The 22,490-nt window shown below is 37.5% G+C and overlaps 1 protein-coding gene across 2 annotated transcripts in view; it reads right to left on the bottom strand.

Moving 5' to 3' along the window:
* The window catches only part of CCNT1 (cyclin T1), a 34,473-nt gene extending 11,985 nt beyond the window's left edge, over positions 1 to 22,488 (bottom strand). For both annotated transcript variants that reach the window (XM_074226060.1, XM_074226062.1), the window contains exons 1-2: positions 22,304 to 22,488; positions 19,667 to 19,748 (exon numbers count right to left, since the gene is read on the bottom strand). In XM_074226060.1, coding sequence (XP_074082161.1) covers positions 19,667 to 19,748; positions 22,304 to 22,455 — 234 coding nt within the window. In that variant the 5' untranslated portion in view covers positions 22,456 to 22,488. The remainder of the gene's footprint in view (positions 1 to 19,666; positions 19,749 to 22,303) is intronic.
* Between the last annotated feature and the right edge of the window lie 2 nt (positions 22,489 to 22,490).

Below are 22,490 nucleotides of genomic sequence, written 5' to 3'. Positions count from 1 at the left end.
GTAGCCTAGATTTATTGAAACAATTTAAGTCATGAAACTTTTTATATGTGCCACTATTCTCTTTGTTCATCACCAACTTTAGGTGGCCTTGGGTACTGCATTAATCTCATTCATAAGAAGAATGAAGATTTTGAGTTGATGAAAAAAATGGGGGGGTGGGGAGATAAGAAAACTCCTTTCAAAAACAACAGACATTTATGACTTACACTGAACAAATAAATAATCTTCTACTATTATCAATCTTCTATTATCCATGATAATAAAGATATCATGGAACTATAAGGTATGTTCCTGTATAAACTGTAAGAATTAAATATTACATTTACTAAGAAGTTCACTATTCATAAGGGCATTAAGATTTCTTTAAAGTTAAAATTGGGGGGCAGCTAGGTGGCACTGGCCCTGGAGACAGGAGGACCTGAGTTCAAATCTGACCTCAGACACTGAATAATTACCTAGCTGTGTGACCTTCAGCAAGTCACTTAACCCCATTGCCTTGCAATAATAAAAAAAAAGCTAAAACCGACACATGAAGACTTTTTTTGAGTATCTAATCTCATAATTTTACTGTTTTATGACTAGGAGATGTGGCTAAACTGCAAGCTTACAAGAGGGAGAAATTAATTTAGGATTAATTTGTTATGGTTAAATCAATCCAAAAAAGAATACAAAAGGATATGAAACACAAAGGACTAACTTTGAATCTATAGCATTTGTAAAAAAATAATTAAAAAAACCAGGTCCCTATTTCATGCCATACCACAAAGATAATTTTTTAATGAGTTACACTCAGGATTAAAAACTTCCATTCAAGACCTGTAGTTTCAAACTTGTATCACATTATGAAATCCCATCAAATCATTTTTTTTGCATGTCACCCCATCCAACTTCTGCCTTGACACTGCCTAGACTTTTATCAATGTAATTTTCTCTGCCTCAAGTGTCCACTCTTCTTTATTAATTCCTCAGTTAACATTTCCAGAATCACTTCCTTCTGGCACTCTTCCTTCACTAAATTTCATTGTGCCATTTTGAAAAATTCAGTTCAATTGTGACAATGGTTCAATTCAATTGTATCCAAACACTGTGCTAAGTAGGCCTTGCAGATACAAAGATTAAACAAAATAATCCCATCCTTCAAGGAACATTTAAAGCATTTCACTATTTTACTGAGATACATTAAGTAAATAACTATAAGGCAGTCTGAAGACGTACAGAAAGAGAAGGTGGCTCAAAGAGGGTCCTTTTGAGAGACAGGAGAATGAAATGTCTGGTACAACAATATAGCTAATATGTTAAATTTGAGCAGGAACTGGAATGTATGAAAGTAACATGAAACAATATGAAAGACAGATTCAAACCAAATTGTGAAGGGCTTTAATTACTAAACTGAAATATTTGTATTTTATCCTAGATATCCATAAGGAGTTACTGAAGATTTTTTGAGCAGAACAATGATATGGTCTGAATGAGTGCAAGATGAAGGAGAGAGTTGTTAAGAAAAGGAGATAATCAGTTTCTAAGATCCTCTAAAGGAGATACCTTTGGATAGACTAAATGATGTTGGAACTTTCAGATGAAGGCAGTTGGCAATGTGGGTCACAGATCAGAGAGGGATTTATAGATCTGTAGCAACTCAGGGGAGCAAATGAGATTACTAAGAGAGCAAAGACAGAAAAGAGACCCCATGACAGTCTTAGAGCAGAGGTGTCAAATGCCCACACTGAACTGGATTAAAATGTAATCCAGAAATATTTAACAACAACAACAACAAAAAAAATACAACAAAGCTATGTGGCCAGAAGGATCTTCACTGACAATGAATGACTGCTTAGCCAAAGAGATTAAGGGGCAGTCAAATAAGGGGATAACCAGAAGCAAGCATTGTCACAAAAGTCAAGGGAGGATTAACAGTCAGGAGGAGGTTTTAACAGCATCAAAAGATGCAGAGAAATCAAATAGGATAAGAACAGCAAAGGCCAATATGACCAGAAAAGATAATGATCAATGTTGGAGGGGCTGTGGGAAATCTGGGACACTAATGCATTGTTGGTGGAGTTGTGAACTGATCCAACCTTTCTGAAGAGCAATTTGGAATTCTGCCCAAAGAGCAAGAAAAATGTGCATAACCTTTGATCCTGCAAAACCACTACTGGGTCTATATCCTGAAGAGATCATGAAAAGGGTTTGTAAAAGCCCCGCACATATATAAAAATAATCATAGCAATTTTGTTTGTGGTGGCAAAGAATTAGAAATCAAGGGGAAGTCCATCAATTGGGGAATACCTGAACACATTATGGTATATGTATGTGATGGAATACTATTGTTCTATTTAGAAATCAGGAGTGATGGGATTTCAGAAAAGCCTGGAAAGACTTGAATGAACTGATGCTGAGCAAGATGAGCAGAACCAGAAGAACACTGTACACACTATCAGCAATATGGAGTGATGATCAACCTTGATAGACTTGCTCATTCCATCAGTGCAATAAACAGGGACAATTTTAGGGGAACTGTGATGGAGAATATCATCTCTATCCAGAAAAAGAATATGGAGTTTAAACAAAGACCAACGATTATTATCTTCAATTTTTAAAAAGTCATCTTATCCCAAAGGGCATCAAAAATGTACATACCCTTTGATTCAACAATACCACTACTGGGTCTCATACCCTGAAGAGATGATGAAAAAGGGCAAAAACATCACTTGTACAAAAATATTCAAAGCAGCCCTGTTTGTGGTGGCAAAGAACTGGAAATCAAGCAAATGTCCTTCAAATGGGGAATGGCTTAGCAAACTGTGGTATATGTATGTCATGGAACACTTTTGTTCTACTAGAAACCAGGAGGGATGGGAATTCAGGGAAGCCTGTAACGATTTGTTTACTGATGCTGAGTGAGATGAGCAGAACCAGAAAAACATCATGCACCCTAACAGCAACAGATTTGCTCATTTAATCAGTGCAACAATCAGGGACAATTTGGAGCTCTCTGCAATGGAGAATACCATCTGTATCCAGAGAAAGAACTATGGAGTTTGAACAAAGACAAAGGACTATTACCTTTAATTTAGAAAAAAAAATAACTGATATCTTATTTTTCTGATCTTGCTCTTATACTTTATGCTTCTTCCTTAAGGATATGATTCTCTCATCACATTCAATTTGGATCAATGTATACCATGGAAACAATGTAAGGAATGGCAAATTGCCTTCTGTGGGGGGAAGGAAGTAAGATTAGGGGAAAAAATTATAAAACTCAAAATAAATAAAATCTTTAAAAAAAAAAGGCATCCTATGGGAACAGCTAGGTGGCAGAGGATAGTGCAATGGCACTGGAGTTAGGACCTGAGTCAAATCCGGTCTTAAATATGTAATAATTACCTGTGTGACCTTGGGCAAGTCACTTAACCCCACTGCCTTGCAACCTCCTGCCCCAAAGTCATCTTATATATTACATAATTTTGCTATCTCTAATATTTGCTTTCTTACTTAAGGATATGTTTTTTCTCTCAACACAATCAGTTCTGATATATGCATATCATGAAAACAAATATAAAGATTGTCAGACTAACTTCTGTTGGGGGGAGGGAGATAAAAGGGGGGAGAAATTGCAAAATATAAAATTTTATAAAATGATTCGTAGAAACCAGAATCAGAAAACAAATAAAATATTTATATTAAAGGCCAGTAGGAGGTAGTATTCATTTTTTCTTAAAATGAATATTTATTGTATATATATTTTTTCACTTTATTCTTCATACATTTGCTTTCAGAGCTGCAATAAAGCATTAGAAAAAATGCCAATGGTTCATTTGTCATCATTCATATAAAAAGCATTATTAATTGAATATTTAAATTGTACATGTCAATATATTAGGTAGCTTTCAATTTATATATTTGGGATAAATATGCTCCTGGGGCTTAATGAAATATATCTATATATTGCATATATAATACTAACAAGCAAGACTGAAAACACAGATGTTATATTTAATTTCACAATCCATTCCAAATTCACATACACACATTATTCATTCCAGTTAGAAAATATCATTTAAATGACTTTTTATTTTTTGTAAAGAGAATAATTTCAATCAAATGATGTGATTGCGAGGCTTATTCCAAAAGACTGCAAAGGAAAAAAATGAGCAAGTCAAAGCAGTGAGAAAACTATTATACCTCCTCTCACTTTAACGGAGTATTTTCCCTTTTACTTTATTGCGGGTGGGAGGAATGCAACCATTTAATATGAGCCTTTCTTATTACCTCAAGACTCATTGAAATCATCCACTATTCTTTTCTTCAGTCTCTGATAAAGGTGACTCTCTACATGATCCTAACCCTTCCAAATTAATATGGCAAAAAGCATCCTTAGTCAATTCTATTCCCCAACTCCTCACAAAATCTTCAACCTCTATCAATTGGTCCCTTCTTAATGCTGTCAAACATTCTAAATTTTCCACTAATCCTTAAAAATACAAAAAATTTTCACTAGACCCTACAACCCCTTAAACTTTCATACTCTATTTCTCTTTCTTTTCTCAAACTCTTTGAATTGCTTCCACTTTCCTCTTTAACCTCTGATAATTCAGTTTATAACTGGTCATTTAACTGAAACTGTTCCCTCTGAAGTAGCTCATGATTTCTTTAATGCCAGTCTTTTCTTAGTTCTCATCAACCTATCAGTTATATATGACACTTTATTCCTGAATACTTTTCTTTTTTTTGTAATTCTCTTCTAGTTTGCTGACATGTCTACAGCTTCTTCCCAAATTTCCTTTGCAGGCTCTTTATTCACAACATGCCCCTTCCCAAGGTTCTATCCTAGGTCCTCTATTATTCTTCATATACACAGTCTCTTACAAAGTAATCACACTGGTTCCAGTGGGTTTAATGATCACCTCTATACAGATCTAGAGGATTTTCCAAAAAGGTTAGTATAGTTAATTAATTTAAAAGACCTCTAAGATTTTGGAGACACAGTGTATACATCAAGTCCCAATTTCTTCCTTAAGAGTCCTGAATCACCAGTTCCTTACTAGGTATTTCAAACTGTATGTCCTGGAAACATTTTTAACTCCTAACTTATCTTTCCAAACTTCCCTATTTGTCTCAAAAGAACCGACATCACTTTAGTGTTTCAATTTTCTAATTCTGACGTTATCCTGAACTACTCATTTTCCCTCACCAAACACATCCAATCAGTTGTCAAATTTTGATGCTTCTACAATACATCCTTCACAAAACCTCTTGAATCCACCCTTCTCTCCACTCATCCACCTTAGTCCAAGGCACTTGTCATCTGTACACTAGAATAGTAGCAACTTACGGTTGTCTACCTGTCTCTTCTCACTTTAGTTCACCCATAACAGTTGCCAAAGAAATTTTCCTTAAAATTAGATAGATCTGACTAGGTGATCAACCAACTCCAGTGGTTTCCTACTGCTTTTAGAATATAAATCCCTTTGCTTAACTGTTTTAACCCTATACAACCTGGACTTACCCTCATTGGTCACTGATACTATAATCCATCTCCCAACTATATCTTTTTTTTTAAGGTTTTTTGCAAGGCAATGGGGTTAAGTGGTTTGCCCAGGGCCACACAGCTAGGTAATTGTCTGAGGCCAGATTTAAACTCAAGTACTCCTGACTCCAGAGCCGGTGCTCTATCCACTGAGCCACCTAGCTGCCCCCGCAACTGTATCTTTAATTCTGTTCTTAATAGTTAAAAGCATTCTTTCCAAAGCTCCAATTTCAGATAGTCCCTCTTCCTTTAAGATGCAAGCTGAGACATGAAAACATCAAGCTCTCCTAATGTTTGTTGTAACTACATTAATTACTTTGTATTTATAACTTCATACTTAATATCTATTTTTATATGGTCTGTCTCCCCCTTTATAGTGTGAAGAAAGTGTTTGACTCTTCTTGCCTGTATCCCTAGCACCTTAATACAGTGTCTAACATATAGAAGGGACTTAATACTTCATTGGGTGATAAGAAAACTGATGAGATACTCCAAGGAGTATCTTGAGAGAATAACAGACTAATGGAGACAGTCTCAAAGAAGAAAAGGATTGCTAAATGAAAGCAACAAAGAGAGGGTAGTTTATAAATGACAGAATAAGGGATACTCAGTTCTGGAGAGGGTGGCTGGGATGCAGTGTCTTCTGAAGGAAGCCAGGTTTCTCCTGAATGGAAGGAGATGGAAAGTATTTGAGAGAAAAAGATCTAAATTGCATGGAAATGATAGTGTCAAAAAAAAAAAGATTCCAGAAGGCAAAATGGAAAGGGAAAGCCTAAAGATAGCTTATTTCAAGAGGTGCACTAAAAAAATAACTGAAAAGTGAAATAGGATGAGTATAGTATGAACAATAGTGGAAAAGTAGAAGGGACACAGCAAAGTCACAGAACCAAACTATCTGGAAGAAAATGTTTGTGTTTAGATTTTATCACATAAACACAAAGTGATCACTGATGTGCTAGGGCAGATGACTTGACAAAGTTTTATTATGATGCAGGATTTGTGAATAATTAAAGATCAATCTAATAGGCAATAATACATAAGATGAACAGAGAGAGGAAGGTTAGAAAGAATAGATTAGTAACCAATCCATGCATCTTTTAAATTTAATATTTTTAATTTTGTTACACTTGACAAACCGTTTCCTCTTACTCCATCCCCACCCAACACTTGAGAAGGTCACCATTTAACAGATGTTTATACATGTAAAATCATACTATGCATGATTCTATTTATCAGTTCTTTCTCTGGAATAAGCATTTCTGTCAGTCTTTATAATTGACAGAGTATTTAAAATACTCAAAATAATTTAATCACAGCTCTTCAAATGATACTGCTGATATACTGTATACAATGTTCTTGAATCTACTCAATTCATTCTTCATTATTTCATTCAAGTACTTCCATGTTTCTCTAAGGTTAACCAGCTCATCATTTATTTCACAATAGTATTCCATCACAATCATACTTGCTTAGCCATTCTCCAAGTGAAGGGCATTCCTTCAAAATCCAGTTCTTTACCACCACAAAGATATATACTATAAATATTTCAGAACATAGAGATTTGTTTCCCTTTTCCTTTATCACCTTGAGAATTAGAAAAGTAGAATTATTGGGTCAAAGGGTATATATATATTTTATAACTTTGGGGGCATAATCCCAGATTGCTGTTCACAATGATTAGTTCAGTTTCAACATGTTCCAAATTTCCTACATCCTCTCCAACATTTGTCACTTTGTCCTTCTATCCTTTAAGCCAATCTGAAAGCTATTCAGTTTACAATTTCTTCATCAAAAAATTGTTCATAGTCTTTGACCATCAGTTGAGGAATGACTCTTTCAAAATTTGAATATAAAATCTTTTTTCTAAGAAACTGTCTTTGAAATTTTTTCTCATTTATCTTTTATTCTTCAAATATTGGTTAGGGTTGATTTATTTGTATAAACCCTTTTAAACTGAATGTAATCAAAATTATTCCTTCGCCTCTCACAGTATTTATAAATTCTCCTATCTATACATGAATAGGTAATATGTTCCATGTTCATCTAATATTTTTTTTATCTCCCTTTACATACAAGAACGATCCAATTTATACCAGACCGCTTGTCAGTTTTCCCAACCAAATTTTTTTTAAAAATTGTTTGCTTTTTTCTTTTTTAAAAATTTTATCTATTTAAGGCAATTGTCCAAGGTCACATAGCTAGGCAATTATTCAGTATTAAGTGTCAGAGCCTGCATTTGAACTCGGGTCCTCCTGACTCCAGGGCTATCCACTGTGCCACCTACCTGCTCCTCTTTTCCCAAAAATTTCTTACCAAATTTTGCTATTTATTCCAAAAAGTTTACATCTTTATATCTGTCAAATACAAGATTTCTACAAGAATTTTACTTCTGTGTATTGTATGTTTACTGTTCCACTGATACATCTTTTTATTTCTTAGCCAGTCCCAGATTGTTTTAATAATTAGTTTTTTTTAAAGAGTTTATTTAGAAAGTTTCAGTGTAAACAAATTGTACCACTTTGATTTTTTTAATATAAGATACTCATGATGCAAAGCTTCAGCCATTCATGAGGATTGTGCTTCTCTAGACAGTTTTTAAAACCATTTGTGAACCAACCACGTGTGTTAATAAAGATTTTCTTCAAGGCAGAGATGGGTAAGATGGTCTAGTTAATTCTCTGCTTTAAAGTTTCAGGGAAAAAACTGCATATACATATATATGTACAAATATATAATTATAATGGGTAAGACTTTTTGCCACTTGTTATTTTCCATTAATGAGCTATCTTGGGATGGAACAAGAAAAAGCAGGAAATGGGCAAGTTAGGATGAGGGGGAAGAATCTTTAGAAGGGGCCTGGAAACAAGGTGGCCACTCAATAAACAATTTCATGGTGAATAACACAAGAGAAACAACTTCAATGAATTTAGCTATGGAGCTTCTTATTTCCAAAAAGATTTATGCACATACCACCAATTCTTTGGTTCTGGTCACAAGGGGTGTGGGGATAATTACTGTCTTTTAATAGTTCTAAGATCTGGTACTGTCAAGCCTCTCCTTTACACCCCCCCCCCCGAATTCCATCTAGATCCTTTGTTCTTCCTAATGAAGTTTATTATGTTTAGGTCAATACATTTTTTTCCTCATCTATTTGTATGAAAAATGTTTTCTAACTATGGTCATGTAGTTCCTGGGTTTAACTTGGCAGGCACAGTCCCAGGTATTTCATACTGTTTACAATTATTTTAAATGGTATAACTTATTATCTCTGCAGGAATGTGTTGGTGATATATAGAAATGTTGATGATTTATGTGGGTTTATTTGCTATTCTACTTTCCTTAAATTAATATTTAGTTGAATCTTTAGGATTCAACAAATATGCCATTATTACCCATTCTGATTCTTCCAATTTCCTTTTTTTTATCTTACTGTTATTGCTAGCATTTCTTATACAATAAATGAAAATGACAGATCATGGATATCCTTATTTCACTTCTGATCTTACTGGGAAGGTTGCTAGCTTATCCCCATTACAAATAGATGTTTGCTAATGATGTTTATCATTTTGTTTTGCAAGGCTAACGGGGTTAAGTGGCTTGCCCAAGGCCACACAGCTAGGTAATTATTAAGTGTCTGAGACCGGATTTGAACCCAGGTACTCCTGACTCCAGGGCCAGTGCTTTATCCACTATGTCACCTAGCCACCCCGTGCTTATCATTTTAAGGAAAAACTCATTCCTATGCTTTCACAAGTGTTTTTAATAGGAAGGAGTACTATTGTTTTATCAAAATCTTATCTCTTAATATAATCATGACTTTTCTTATTTTTGCTACTGATATAATCAAATATGTTAAGTTTTCTTTATGTTAAATTATCCCTGCATTCTTAGTACAAAATTCCACTTAGTCACCATTGATGTTTATGAAATAGTATTTTATTAGGATTTTTGCATCTACATTAATGAAATCAGGCAGTTTCTACTATTCCTGGTTCAAATATCAGCACTGTATTTGTTTTCTAAAAAGTCTCATAGAATTCCTTATTTGCCTATTCAAATAATTTAATATTTGAATTGATCTTTAAATGTTTAGTAGAATTCACTTGTAAATCCAACCGGTTCTGATATTTTGTCCTTAGGAAGTTCATTTTTGTAGCATGTTCAACTTCTTTTTCTAAAAAAAATTTTTAGGTTTATTTGCACATTGTATTTCCTTCTATTAATCTAATTAGTTTATATTATTATTATATTATTCCATGGGGGGGGAAGAGTCAAAGTGGTGGTAGATAGAATCCAGGAAATTGTCTCAATTTTCTCCATTTACCCTTGAAAACAATGTTAAATCAAGTCTCTAACTGGATTCTGAAATGACAGAATTCATAAAAAGAGGAGTGAAACAATATTCCAGCTTAGAATAACTTTTAAGGATTCAGGAAAGAACTGTCTCACTTGGGGAATGCAGCCCTGTGCAGAAGTATCTGGGTAAACCAGTGGGAGGGAGGGCTTTAAGTCACAGCACAATTACCAATCGAAAACCCTCTTCTGGCCTAGCAGGCAGTGAAGCCTCTAGTCTCAGAGCAGAAGGCCAACTGCCAGGCTACAGAAACCTGGACTACCCCAGAGCAGTGAGTTAGCCACCATCACCTAAAGCTCCAGTGTAGAAAGCCAGTCATAGGTCTCTGATCCCCACTGAAAGAAACTTGGGACAGTGCATCCTATGCCCCAGAACTCAACTTTAAATGTCATAAAATAGGCTAAAAAATGAGTAAAACATAGAAAAGAGTCCTGACCATAGAAAGCTACTATGACAAGGAAGATCAAGATACAAGATTAAGAGCATAATAATGTCAAAATGCCTACATGCAAAGCCTCAAAAGGGAATATGAATTGGTCTCAAGCCCAAAAAAACCTTCTTGGAAGAACTCAGAGAATTTTAAAAATCAAGTAAGAGAGGTAGAAGAAAATTTTTTTTTGGGGGGGGGGGGGCAGGGGAATGAGAATTATGTAAGAAAGTCAGCAGCCTGGAAAAGGAAGGACAAAAATTCAATGAAGAAAACAATTCCTTAAAAAATACAACTGGCATGAGGAGTGATGACCAAATTTGATAGACTTGTGAAACAATCAGGAACAATTTTGGGCTATCTGCAATGGAGAATACCATCTGTATCCAGAGAAAGAATTGTGGAGTTCGAACAAAGACCAAAGACTATTACTTTCAAATTGGAAAAATGAATCCATTATCTTATTATATAATCTTGCTGTCTCTCATACTTTATTTTTCTTCCTGAAGGATATGAATTCTCTCTCATCACATTCAACTGAAATCAATGCATACTATGGAAACAATGTAAAGACTAATAGAATACCTCCAGTGGGGATTGGGGGGAGGAAAACAAGAATGGGGGAAAAACTGTAAAACTCAAAATAAATAAAATCTTTCTAAAAAAATACAGCTGGCCAAGTGGAAAAAAAAATTGACTGAAGAAAACAACTTAAAAAGTAGGATTGGGGGCGGCTAGGTGGTGCAGTGGATGGAGCACCGGCCCTGGAGTCAGGAGTACCTGAGTTCAAATCCGGCCTCAGACACTTAATAATTGCCTAGCTGTGTGGCCTTGGGCAAGCCACTTAATCCCATAGCCTACTGAAAACAAACAAACAAAAAGTAGGATTGGCCAAATGGAAAAGGAGCTACAAAAGCTAACTGAAGAATATAATTCTTTAAAAATCAGAATTAGAAATGTAGAAGCTAATGACTCTGCAACATCAAGAATTAGTCAAACAAAAATGCAAAGATTGAAAAAATAAAAGAAAATGTAAAATGCATCACTGGAAAAACTGCTCTGGAAAATAGATCTAGTAGAGAGAATTTAAAAATTACTACTTATCTGAAAGTCATGAAATTATCAAGAAAAACTCCTTGATAGCCTATAATCATTAAAAGAATCTATTGGGGTGGCTAGGTGGCACAGAGAATAAAGCACCGGCCCTGGAGTCACGAGTATCTGGGTTCAAATCCCGTCTCAGACACTTAATAATTACCTAGCTGTGTGGCCTTGGGAAAGCCACTTAACCCTGTTTGCCTTGCAAAAACCTAAAAAAAAAAAAGAAAAGAAAATCAAATGAGGGAGATAGAGGAAAAATTAGGAAAAGAAATGAGAGAGATGCAGGAAAAACATGAAAATGAAGTCAGCAGCTTAGTCAAGGAGATAAAAAAAAAATGCTGAAGAAAATAACATGCTAAAAACCAGCATAGGTCAAATGGATAAAACAGTTCAAAAAGTTATTGAGGAGGGGTGGAGCCAAGATGGCAACAAGAAGGGATCCAGTCTATGTCGCTCTCTGATAAAACTTTGAAACTAAGGACTCTAAACTTTCAAGAGACAGAACCCACAAAGGGACCCAGAGAGGCAGTTCTCCTACTTACGGTAACCTGGAAAAGAGCAGAAAGGTTCTGCTCCCCGGGGTCGGAGGGCCATCTTTCCATAAAAGAACTTCAGCCTCCCGGAGGCAGCCCCAGGGCACTGGGAGCCTCAGCTCACAGCAGCGAGGGAGTCTCCTGAGCTGCACCCCGGGGAGCACTGGGCACAAAGTGGGGGAACAGAGGGGGACCTCTGCCAGAGCGAGCACGTGGAGCCCAGCCCTCAGGGCACACAGGGAGCAGTTTGGTCTTTTGGCAGCCCAGATCTGGAAACAGAAGCAGGCGGAGCCAGTAAGCAGGAGCCCCCCAGGGCATGTGCCCATTGAGCTGAGGGAGGAGAGTGAAGAGAGAGACTGCAGAGCTCTGTCCTCTGCCCCTGGAACAGGACTCTGGGGCTCTGAACACATTCAGATCCGGATTGCAGTCTAGCCCCCCCCCCCCCCCCATAAAACAGCAGGGCCCCCGCCCACCTCAGTCCCGTGGCAGAGGGGGGCACATATGGTCATTCACAGGCCAGGAGGGAGGACAGAGCCTCACAAACTGAGACCCTTGTGGGAGTGTCCCAAAAGCTCAGGAAGCACCCCAAAACCAGGCTCAGGCTGGGAAAATAAGCAAGCAGAGAAACAAGAGGAAGACCACTGAGAAATACTTTGCTATGAGCCCAAGAAGGATCAAAATACTCAGGCTGAAGATGAGGAAGCACAAGCTCCTGTAAGACTCCAAGAAAAACAGAAATTGGGCTCAGACTATGACAGAGCTCAAAAAAGACTTTGAAAATCAAATAAGGGAGTTGGAAGAAAATCTGGGAAAAGAAAGGAGAGAGATGCAGGAAAAACATGAAAATGAAGTCAGCAGCCTAGTCAAGGAAACCCAAAAAAATGCTGAAGAAAATAGCATGCTAAAAACCAGCTTAGGTCAAATGGAGAAAACAGTCCAAAAAATTATTGAGAATGCTTTAAAAAGCAAAATTGGCAAGATGGAAAAAGAGATAAGAAAACTCTCTGAGGAGAACAAATCCTTCAGACAAAGAATAGAATTCAGGGAGATTGATGAATTTAACAGAAATCAGGAATCAATACTTCAAAACAAAAAAAATGAAAAATTAGAAGAAAATGTGAAATATCTCATTGAAAAAACAATTGATATGGAAAACAGACTTAAGAAAGATAATTTAAAAATTATTGGAATACCTGAAAGTCATGATGAGGAAAAGAGCCTTGACATCATTTTCAAAGAATTACTACAGGAAAATTGCCCTGATATCCTAGAAGCAGAGGGCAAAATAAAAATGGAGAGAATCCACCGATCCCCCAGAGAAAGAGATCCCAAAAAACCAACCCCTAGGAATATTATAGCCAAGTTCCAGAACTCCCAAGTAAAAGAGAAAATATTACAAGCAGCCAGAAGGACACAGTTCAAATATGGAGCTGCAGTCAGGATCACACAGGACTTAGCAGCAACTACACTGGAAGATCATAGGGCTTGGAATACAATATACTGGAAGGCAAAAGAGCTTAGAATGCAGCCAAGAATGAATTACCCAGCAAGGCTGAATGTCCTCTTCCAGGGAAAAAAATGGACTTTCAATGAACCAGGGGAATTTCAAATGTTCCTTTTGGAATGGCCAGAGCTGAACAGAAGGTTTGATCTTCAGACACAGGACTCAGGTGAAGCATGGAGATTGGAGGAGAGGGGGGAAATATGAGGGACTTAATGAGGCTGAACTGCATGTATTCTTGCATAGAAAAATGACACTGATAATACTCATATGAACCTTCTCAGTTAATAGAGCAGGTAGAGAGAGCTTTTATAGTTCAAGCACAGGAGAAAGCTGAATTCGAAGATAAAATATGGTGTAAAAATGGAGTCAATAGAAAAAAAAGGGAATGGAATGGGAGAAAGAAAAAAGAGGGGGGGGAATAGTCCAAGATATTTCACATAAGATTTTTTTTTTATTACAATGAGCTACTGCAATGATATGGAAGTGGGGAGGCAAGAGGGAATGAGGGAACCTTTGCTCTCATCAGAGATGGCTAGGAGAGGAAACAGCATATATACTCAATGGGGTGTAGACATCTCGAGTAAGGAGGAGCGGGAAGCAGGGGGAAGGGGTGGGGATGTGAATAAAGGAGAGGATGGACCATGGGGGGGGGGGAGAATGGTCAAATATAACACATTTTCTTTTTTACTTCTTGCAAGGGGCTGGGATTAGATGGCCTGTCCAGGACATAGGGCTGGGTGGATGTGTGGGCTTGGAGCCTCTTGGCTCCAGGGCCCGGGATCTGTCTGCTGTGCCACTCGGCTACCCTACAGCAGAGTCAGAGTGAAAGGAGAGAGAAAATATAGTACATGGTAGTGGAGAAGTATGAATGGAGGGAGTTTCAATCAGCAATGGCAACAGTGGAAAAATACGGAAGTAACTTTTGTGATGGATTTATCCTAAAGAACGTGATCCACCCGTGACAGAGTTGATGGTGTTGTAACACAGACTGAAGCACATTTTTTTTATTATTATTTTTTTTGGGGGGGTACAGGGCAAACGGAGCTGGGTGGCCACCCTGGGGCTGCATAGCAGGGTGATCGTTGGGTGTCCAAGGCTGAATTTTGACCTGGGTGCTCCTGGCTCAAGGGCCAGTGCTCTGTCCACCACCCAGCCGCCCCTATTACTATTTTAAGTCTTTTTCTTTTTTTGGTTTTTGCAGGGTAATGGGGTTGGGGTGGCTTGCATGTTACACAGCTGGGTGACTGCTGGATGCGTGGGGCTGGATTTGGGCACGGGTGCTCCTGACTCCAGGGCTGGTGCTCTGTCCACTGTGCCACACTGCGCCACCTGGCCATACCTATGATTATTATTAGTATTATTTAATTTTAATTTTTTCTCTCCCATTTATCGCTCAAGCGAGTCTATATTTTTTGGGGAGGGGGGTATTTTGTTCATTTTATTAATAAATATTTGAATATTTTATTAATGTATAAAAAACATTATTTGTACAAAATGAGAAGAAAAAAAGATTTAGTCAGTTCTGAGGAAGACTAAAATTCCCACAAGTACAATTTTGCTATTTCCACTTGTAATTCATTTAGCTTCTCCTTTAAAAATCTGGATGCCAAATATAGTTATTTGGGCAAATAGGTTATCCATAGATACTACTTCACTATCTATGCTATCTTTTATTAAAATGCAGTTTCCCTGTTCAATTCTTAAAATCTATGGTTTAATTTTGTTGAGGTCATGATTGCTACTCATATACACTTCTGTTTTAGGGATTCTATTCAAATTCAAAGTTATAACTTCTGGTTGTGTATTTCCTTCCATCCTATTTTTTCAGTTTATCTTTCTCTCCCTTTTCACCCTATCCCTCCTCAAAAATCTAATTTACTTTAATCACTGCCTCCTTAATCCCCATTCCTTCTAAGACTACTACTCTAATCCTACTTCTTGATACAGCCTTCCGAATTTCTCTTATTCTACCTCCTTTTGTCCTATTTTTTTTTAAGTTAAAAACTTTAAAACCTTCTAAATCTAAAGATTGGTCTTTAACCAATCTCTCCCCAACTCCTGCCTCCATGGTACTCCATTTTTACCTCTCCCTCCAAATTTTTTTAGACCATTCCCCATCATGCTCAACTCAACCCCCAAGCTTTCTATATAACCTGCATTTTCAACCCCAAGTAATGATTAAGAATTACAAATAAAATCTTCCCGTGTGAGATGGCAACAGCTTGACCTTCTAAATCCTTTATAATTACTCTTTAATGCTTTATCTTTTGTTTTTCCTGATTCTTGTAGGTCAAATTTTTCATTCGATTCTGGTCTTTTGCTCACAAATACATGAAAGTCTTTTAATTCATTAAATGTCTGGGGTTTTTCCCCATGCCAGATTACACTCAGTTTTGCTGGGTAAAGTATTCTTGGCAGCAAATCCAGGTCCTTTGCTCTTCAGAATATACTGTTCCATGTCCTTCAGTGCAAAATCTTGCTTTATCCTAACTGTAACTCCACAATGTTTATTTTTTACTCTAGTTGTCTGTAGTATTTTCTCCTTGACCTGGTAGCTTTGAAATTTGGCTACGATATTGTTCCTGAGTGTTCATCTTGGGATCTCTTTAAGGTGGTAAATAGTTAATTTTGCAAATTTTCTACTTTACCCTCTCATGCTAAAATTTTAGCACAATTTTATTTAATAATTTTTTCAAGTATATTGCCTAGACTTTTTTGATTACAACTTTCAGAGTTCAATAATTCTTATATTATCTATTCTTGATCTGTTCTCCAGTTCAGTTTTTCTAATGAGAAGTTTAACACTGTTTTTTCATTCTTTTGTTTTTGTTTTATTTTTTTGGCATCTTATGACAGCATTAGCTTCTGCTCGCCTAATCTAATTTTTAATTTTTCTTTAAGTTTTTGGATCTTTTTTCAACTAGTTGACTTATGATTTTTTTGATTTCCTTTTATTATTCCTATTTACTCTCTGCTAATTTTTCATCAATTTCTCTTATTTCAAAAGTCCTTTTTAAGCTCTTCTAAAAACTTCTGGGACTTATGTTTTAACTTTACTGTCTTCTTCTAAATTTTAAATTTGAACCCAGAGTTTATCACCAAATTAGCTCTCTTTCTCTTTTGCTTACTTGTATTTAAAAAAGAGCTTTATTTCTTGGCTGTTAGTTTTTGCATTAATTAGGAGTCAGATGTCTGAGGTTTTAGGTTCTTAGTGCTGTTGTTTTCTGTGTTTTGTCTAAAAGTTGGACCTCAGGCAGTCTCCTCCCCTGAGCAAAAACTAGATCCCTCAGCAACACTGTCACTGCAATTGCTCTAATTCCCTGATATTCCTCCAGGAGCTTCAAGGTTCAGTTTATCCCTCTGCTTTGGAATCAAAACCAGGGACTCCACAAATGTCCATAGGCAGCAAGACCTCCACCTTCCTCACTAACCTGTATTCCCTTTTCCCGCAGACACAGCCTGGGACCATGTCTAATCTGCACACTTGAAACCCTGGGCCTTCCAACATTACCATCCAACTCCCATCTGACTCCCACCCCCCCCACTATTGGTGAGTTTCTTTTTTTTTTGCAAGGCAATGGGGATTAAGTGGCTTGCCCAAGGCCACACAGCTAGGTAATTATTAAGTATCTGAGGTCGGATTTGAACTTAGGTACTCCTCACTCCAGGGCCAGTGCTCTATTCACTGTGCCACCTAGCTGCCCCTTTTGGTGAGTTTCTGAAGCTGAGGTTGAGACAGGATCCCAAGTTTTGTTGTTTGTTGATTCTGTGTTATCTGCCTAGAGGAAGCTATACTTTAATCAAGCCAGACCATCAATCCTAGGATTAGGTTTTTTCTAATGTCCTCATGAGTTGTCTTGGGTGATTAACTACTTTACCCAGACTTTTAAACATAATCACATAACTTTGAAGCTTTATTTTAAATTATTCTTATTCTACCACCTTCCCAAAATCCTCTGTTCATGACTTTTTTTTAAAAATAAAGGCTTGATTTAGGATGGTAGGAGTGGAAATGTGAGGGAAGATATGACTACAAGTCAATCCCCCCCCCCCTTCTCACCCCTTCAGGTAGTGGGGATTTGTAGGAAGTTTTAATTTTGAAACAATAACAAGGTGGAAATGTCCCAGAGGTACCGAATTGATATTATAGAGAAGGGACTTGGCTAGAATTCTAGAATTGAAGTTATCTGAATAATAGTGGTAACAAACCAATAAAAGACAACTTCTCTAAAAGGGAGTGTAAAAAAGAAAAAGGGAAAGGCCATAGGGAAAGCTCACTTGGAAAACAAAGCCAATATCACCAAAGGAAGAAAGAAATTCAATAAAGATGGTCACTAGTTATCAGATACCACAAAAGTTAAGCAAAAAGGAGGTCTTTATCTGCAAAGGCAGCTTCAATAAAATGGGGATAGGGAGGTAGGGGGAAAAAAATGAAATGGCTTATAAAAGGACTGGGAGCAATAGAGGCAGAAGCTATACACCATTCCCATTGGCAAGAGACAGTATCTATAGAGACTAGCAGGGCAAAAGAGGGGTTTTTTTCTTGTACTTTTTTTAATATAGAAAAACTGCTATGTTCTTCTCTCTGTAGAAGAGAAAATTTGAGGTTTACTTAAGGAACAAAAGAATTTCACAAATGCCTGTATAGTATTCATAAAAGTTTTGCTAGGAAACAAATTCCAGAAACATTTTCTCATTTGAGGGAAAGAAGTCCAAAAAAGTTCAAGTTTTCCCAATTAAAACAATAACAGAAGAGGACATTTAATTTTTTTTTTTTTAGTTTTTGCAAGGCAATGGGTTTAAGTAGCTTGCCCAAGGCCCGCTAGGTAATTATTAAGTGTCTGAGTCTGGATTTGAACCCAGGTACTTCCTGACTCCAGGGCCAGTGCTTTATCCACTGTGCCACCTAGTCACCCCCTGAGGACATTTAATCTAAAATCCTCATTTGATAAGAGGAGAAAACTGAGACTCAGGGTAGTTAAATGACTTGTCAAAACCAGGCCACAAAGGTGGTGAGAATCAAAGACAGGATGTCCAAGTCCTTGATTCCACTCTCTAAAGTGTCCCAAACTATCTCCCCTCCCTACTACTCCCTTTTACCTTGAAACACTCTGACACGTGAGGCCATATTTTTCAACTAGAAGAGAAAAGGTTCTTTTCCTCAAGCAGTGAGTATTGTCAGGACTGTGGCACAGGGATAAAGTTTAAGGCTATGTTCCTCAAAAATCTATTAATCTGTTGTAAACCCCTTCATCCAGCAGTACCAATATTAGTTTCAGATCATGAAGAACTCCATGAAAGAAAACAAGGCTTCACCTATTCACTTACATTGTGCATGTGTATGAAGCCTGTATGGTAGGTGCTATTATTATCCCCATTTTGCAAATGAGAAAACTGAGGTTTAGAGAAAGGTAAAGTGTCTTGCCCAAGGTTAAAGGGCCAGGAAGTGTTGAGGAAGGATTACTTCCAAGTTTAGGATTTTTACACCACCTAGATGTTCCCTATAGACAACCAATTGATTAACTTGCCTGAAATTTAACTAGAAAAAAAGCTAACACGACATCCCTAAATAAGTTCTTTCTTCCTTCCTTCATATTTTTGCTAGACAATGGGTTAAGAGTTACTTGCCCAAGGTCACACAGCTAGGTAATTATTAATGTCTGAGGCCAGATTTGAACTCAGGTCTTCCTCACTCCAGGGCCAGTGTTCTATCCACTGCACTGCCTAGAATTGCCCACTTTCTATAAATTCTTTGAAGTTATTTAAACTCATTTCAGTTTATTCACATTCTTAAGCAGCAGCCTTGGGGGTAATGCCTAGAGTCAGCCTTACAGTCAAGAAGACAATGGGACTATATCAAGGAAATCACTTTGAGTGTCTATTATCTCTCTATTACTTTCAAAGTTCCTCAAGTTTACTAACCATTGTGCAAAAAAAACAACATGGCTTAAATTTATCACTTGCAACTTTAATATGCCAGTAGGAGATTAATGTTTGTTGAATTGAAACCAAATTGGTTTCAATGTACTCCTCTTCCAAATCATCTCTAGGTTAAATAAAATCAGGTACAGACAATCCCAAACATAGGGCATTAGATACACTTCTCCATCAAAAGAGGTAATTGTAAAAAATTTAGCAAGTGTCTGGCACACAATAAGCACCACCTGTCTCTATTTGCAACCTCCATCTATCACTCTACCCTTTGTAAAGCTATACTTACATTTCGATGGAATTGTGTAAAAGACTGGACCATGTAGAATCGATGCATGTACACAATGGCAGTGTTGATGGTCAGTTGAGAGCTAACAGATTTAAGTTAAGTCTAAATGCAGCAGAAAGACGCAGACCAGAGTTCCCACAAAAATTCAACAATCTTCTACTTTCCTCAAAGACCAATAGAGCATAAAAGTAATTCCGTCAACATCAAAAATATAATCTATCCGTTTAATCATACGTCCTGGGGACATACGGAAAATTAAGTTAGAATTATACAATGTGACCCTGGGGGAAAAATTAAAATACCAAAGAAAAATTGTTCTAAAGACCCACAAAGGCACAGCATCAAATGTTGTGATATATTTACTGTATGCTGGGATATTAGAACCTTCCTGACTTCCATGCATTCTTAAGGTCACTTCTCTGATCCCCATTTTCTCTTTTCTAAAATGAAGGGTTTGAATTCAGCGATCTCTAAATTTCTTCTAAGTGATAAATCTAGGACCCTATGATTCAGGTCAATGAGATTTTTTCCTATTGTCTACTGCAAAATTGAAAGTATCACTTTTAATTTTCTATTCCAGTTAATTGTAGTTATATTATTATATTGAGGTTAGAAAGACTTTATACTTTTTCTATCATTCAAAAAGCCTAGCACAATTCTGTGAGATTACTAAGTACTCAAAAATCTATTCAATAAATAAATGTCAAATAGTAGACAAAGTTTTCTATTCTAACACTATAACTCTTGAAATAAGTAAAATTCTCAAAATGTGAGTAATCAAGAATCAGTAGCATGTCAGGACCTCCAAATCTTTACAGCAGCAACATTTATAATATCAAAATCCATGTTTTAAACCTGGGTAATATACTTTTATGTTAGTATTCAAATGTAATTTACTTTGAGTTTTGTTTTTTTGGGGGGAGGGGGTTTGGTTCCTAGCAAGTCATTAAAATATGTGTACATAGTACATGATGTGCATGTAAATAATAGGTGTCTCTTGGTTCTGTAGCAACAGGTAAGCCATTTACCCTCACAGTGCCCCCAGCAACAATAAGATATAGAAGTTACAACTCTTTAAATTACAGAAGAATTGTTGAGGGAGATTCCTCACTTAAGAGTTCCATGGGATTGAAATTCTGTGTACTTTTGATATATAAAAACATCCTTAGGAAATCTCCTGCACCACCAGAATTCAATCCCATCTTTGCTTGTTTATAACAATTTCAACCTAGCTAAACCTTTCAATCAAGCTAACTTTCCCAGTCATTCTATTATCCATTACAAAGAAATAAAATGCTTTTATTGACAATGTTTAGAAGTGGTCAAGTCAGCCAGAAAAGAGGCTCCCCTCTACTTTTCAATATCAATTCTATCAAGAAAAAAAATGACTCAGTACAGAATCTGACAACTAAAGTTTAGTACAAGATCACTTTTCCAGTAAGGAAGGGACCAACCACGAAGAGAATCCTTGCTTTTCCAATCTAAAAAAGTATTTATACTCTCATATATAAATTTGATGTTATTAACCCACCAAAATATAGGATTCAGATTTAGTGACTAGTATAGTTTTTCCCTGTTCTGAATAAAGATATGTACTTAAAACTTAAAGGAAACTTGACCAGGGTTCACCTAGTTAATAAGTGAGGCTGAATTTGAAACCAGTTCTTGACTGCTGGATCAAGCTCTCTATCTGCTGTTAAGGGAAGACAAAGATTTAATTTTTCCCCCCATCCAGACAGCCAGAAACCTAATACAGGTTAAGAGGCTTTAATGTAGATTATCCAGTCCAAATCGATCAGAATCAGTAAACTGAAAGAAAGTTAGCACAGTTAATATTGTTTTAAACCGCACTCAGGGTCCTTATATAAGTAACTGAATGAAGCTATAACATTAATAAAATAGTAAATAAAAGCTTTGAAATCAACAAACGTTTTCTATAATGTGCACCCAGAACTGAACTGAGTTCAAATAAGGTTTATCACCAACTGAGTTAATAGAGGGGTTCTGACCATTTCCAGTGGTGGAAGGAGTAGGCACAATGACAAAATTAGGGGTTAATTCAGGCCATCCCAGTGTTTTTACAGTCAGGTCACTAACCCAAAACACTTGGGTCATAAATTCTAGTCCACCACTCTTAAGCAATTCCTGTTGAACCATTCTACTTCACAACCGTCGGGTCCCCATTCTCCCTGCCTCACCCTTCGACTGGTCTTCACAAAAGGAGGAAGGCGGCTGAAGATCTGGAAACCTTTCTCCCAGCCCCCTTGGGGTAGAAGCGGACCGATTCTCCAAAGCCGAGGCTCGGCCGGTTCAAAAAAAATAAGCTGTTAGGACAAAGGGTAACAGGCAGAGCCGGAAAGAGACACTAGGTCTGGGAACTACACACGCTGGGCTGAGCAGAAGGTCGCCGGCCGGGGAGCGGGAAATGACTACGTTTCACCTCCCCCACGGAAACAGTGTCCTCTCCCCCCCCACGCTGGCATCCTGGGCCGACTGCGCGGTCCCCAAACCCCGAAAACAAAGCAACGCTAGGCCCCGCTCCCAGTCTCCATGTTTCTCCGTCTCTGACCCAACCGAGAGCCCGAGGCCCAGCGGAGCGAACCCGAGGCCTAGGCCGCGGCGCGGCGGGAAGGATACACGTTGAGACGCTGCCCCATGTCCTGCAGCAGATTGGCTGCTTGCTGCCGGCAGTACAGCTCCTTGTCCGGGTCGATGCCGGCGCGACGGGACGGGCTCTTCTCCAACTGTTCCCGGGTGAAGTACCAGCGCTTGGCCGAAGCTCCCTCCATAGTGCTTCACCCAGGCGGTGGCGGCTGCGGCGGCG

This window comes from Macrotis lagotis, chromosome 2, assembly GCF_037893015.1.
Source record: "Macrotis lagotis isolate mMagLag1 chromosome 2, bilby.v1.9.chrom.fasta, whole genome shotgun sequence".
In the NCBI taxonomy this organism is placed as follows: domain Eukaryota; kingdom Metazoa; phylum Chordata; class Mammalia; order Peramelemorphia; family Peramelidae; genus Macrotis; species Macrotis lagotis.
The sequence above is the reverse complement of the archived record's forward strand: the minus strand, read 5'-3'. Positions and strand labels throughout refer to the sequence as shown.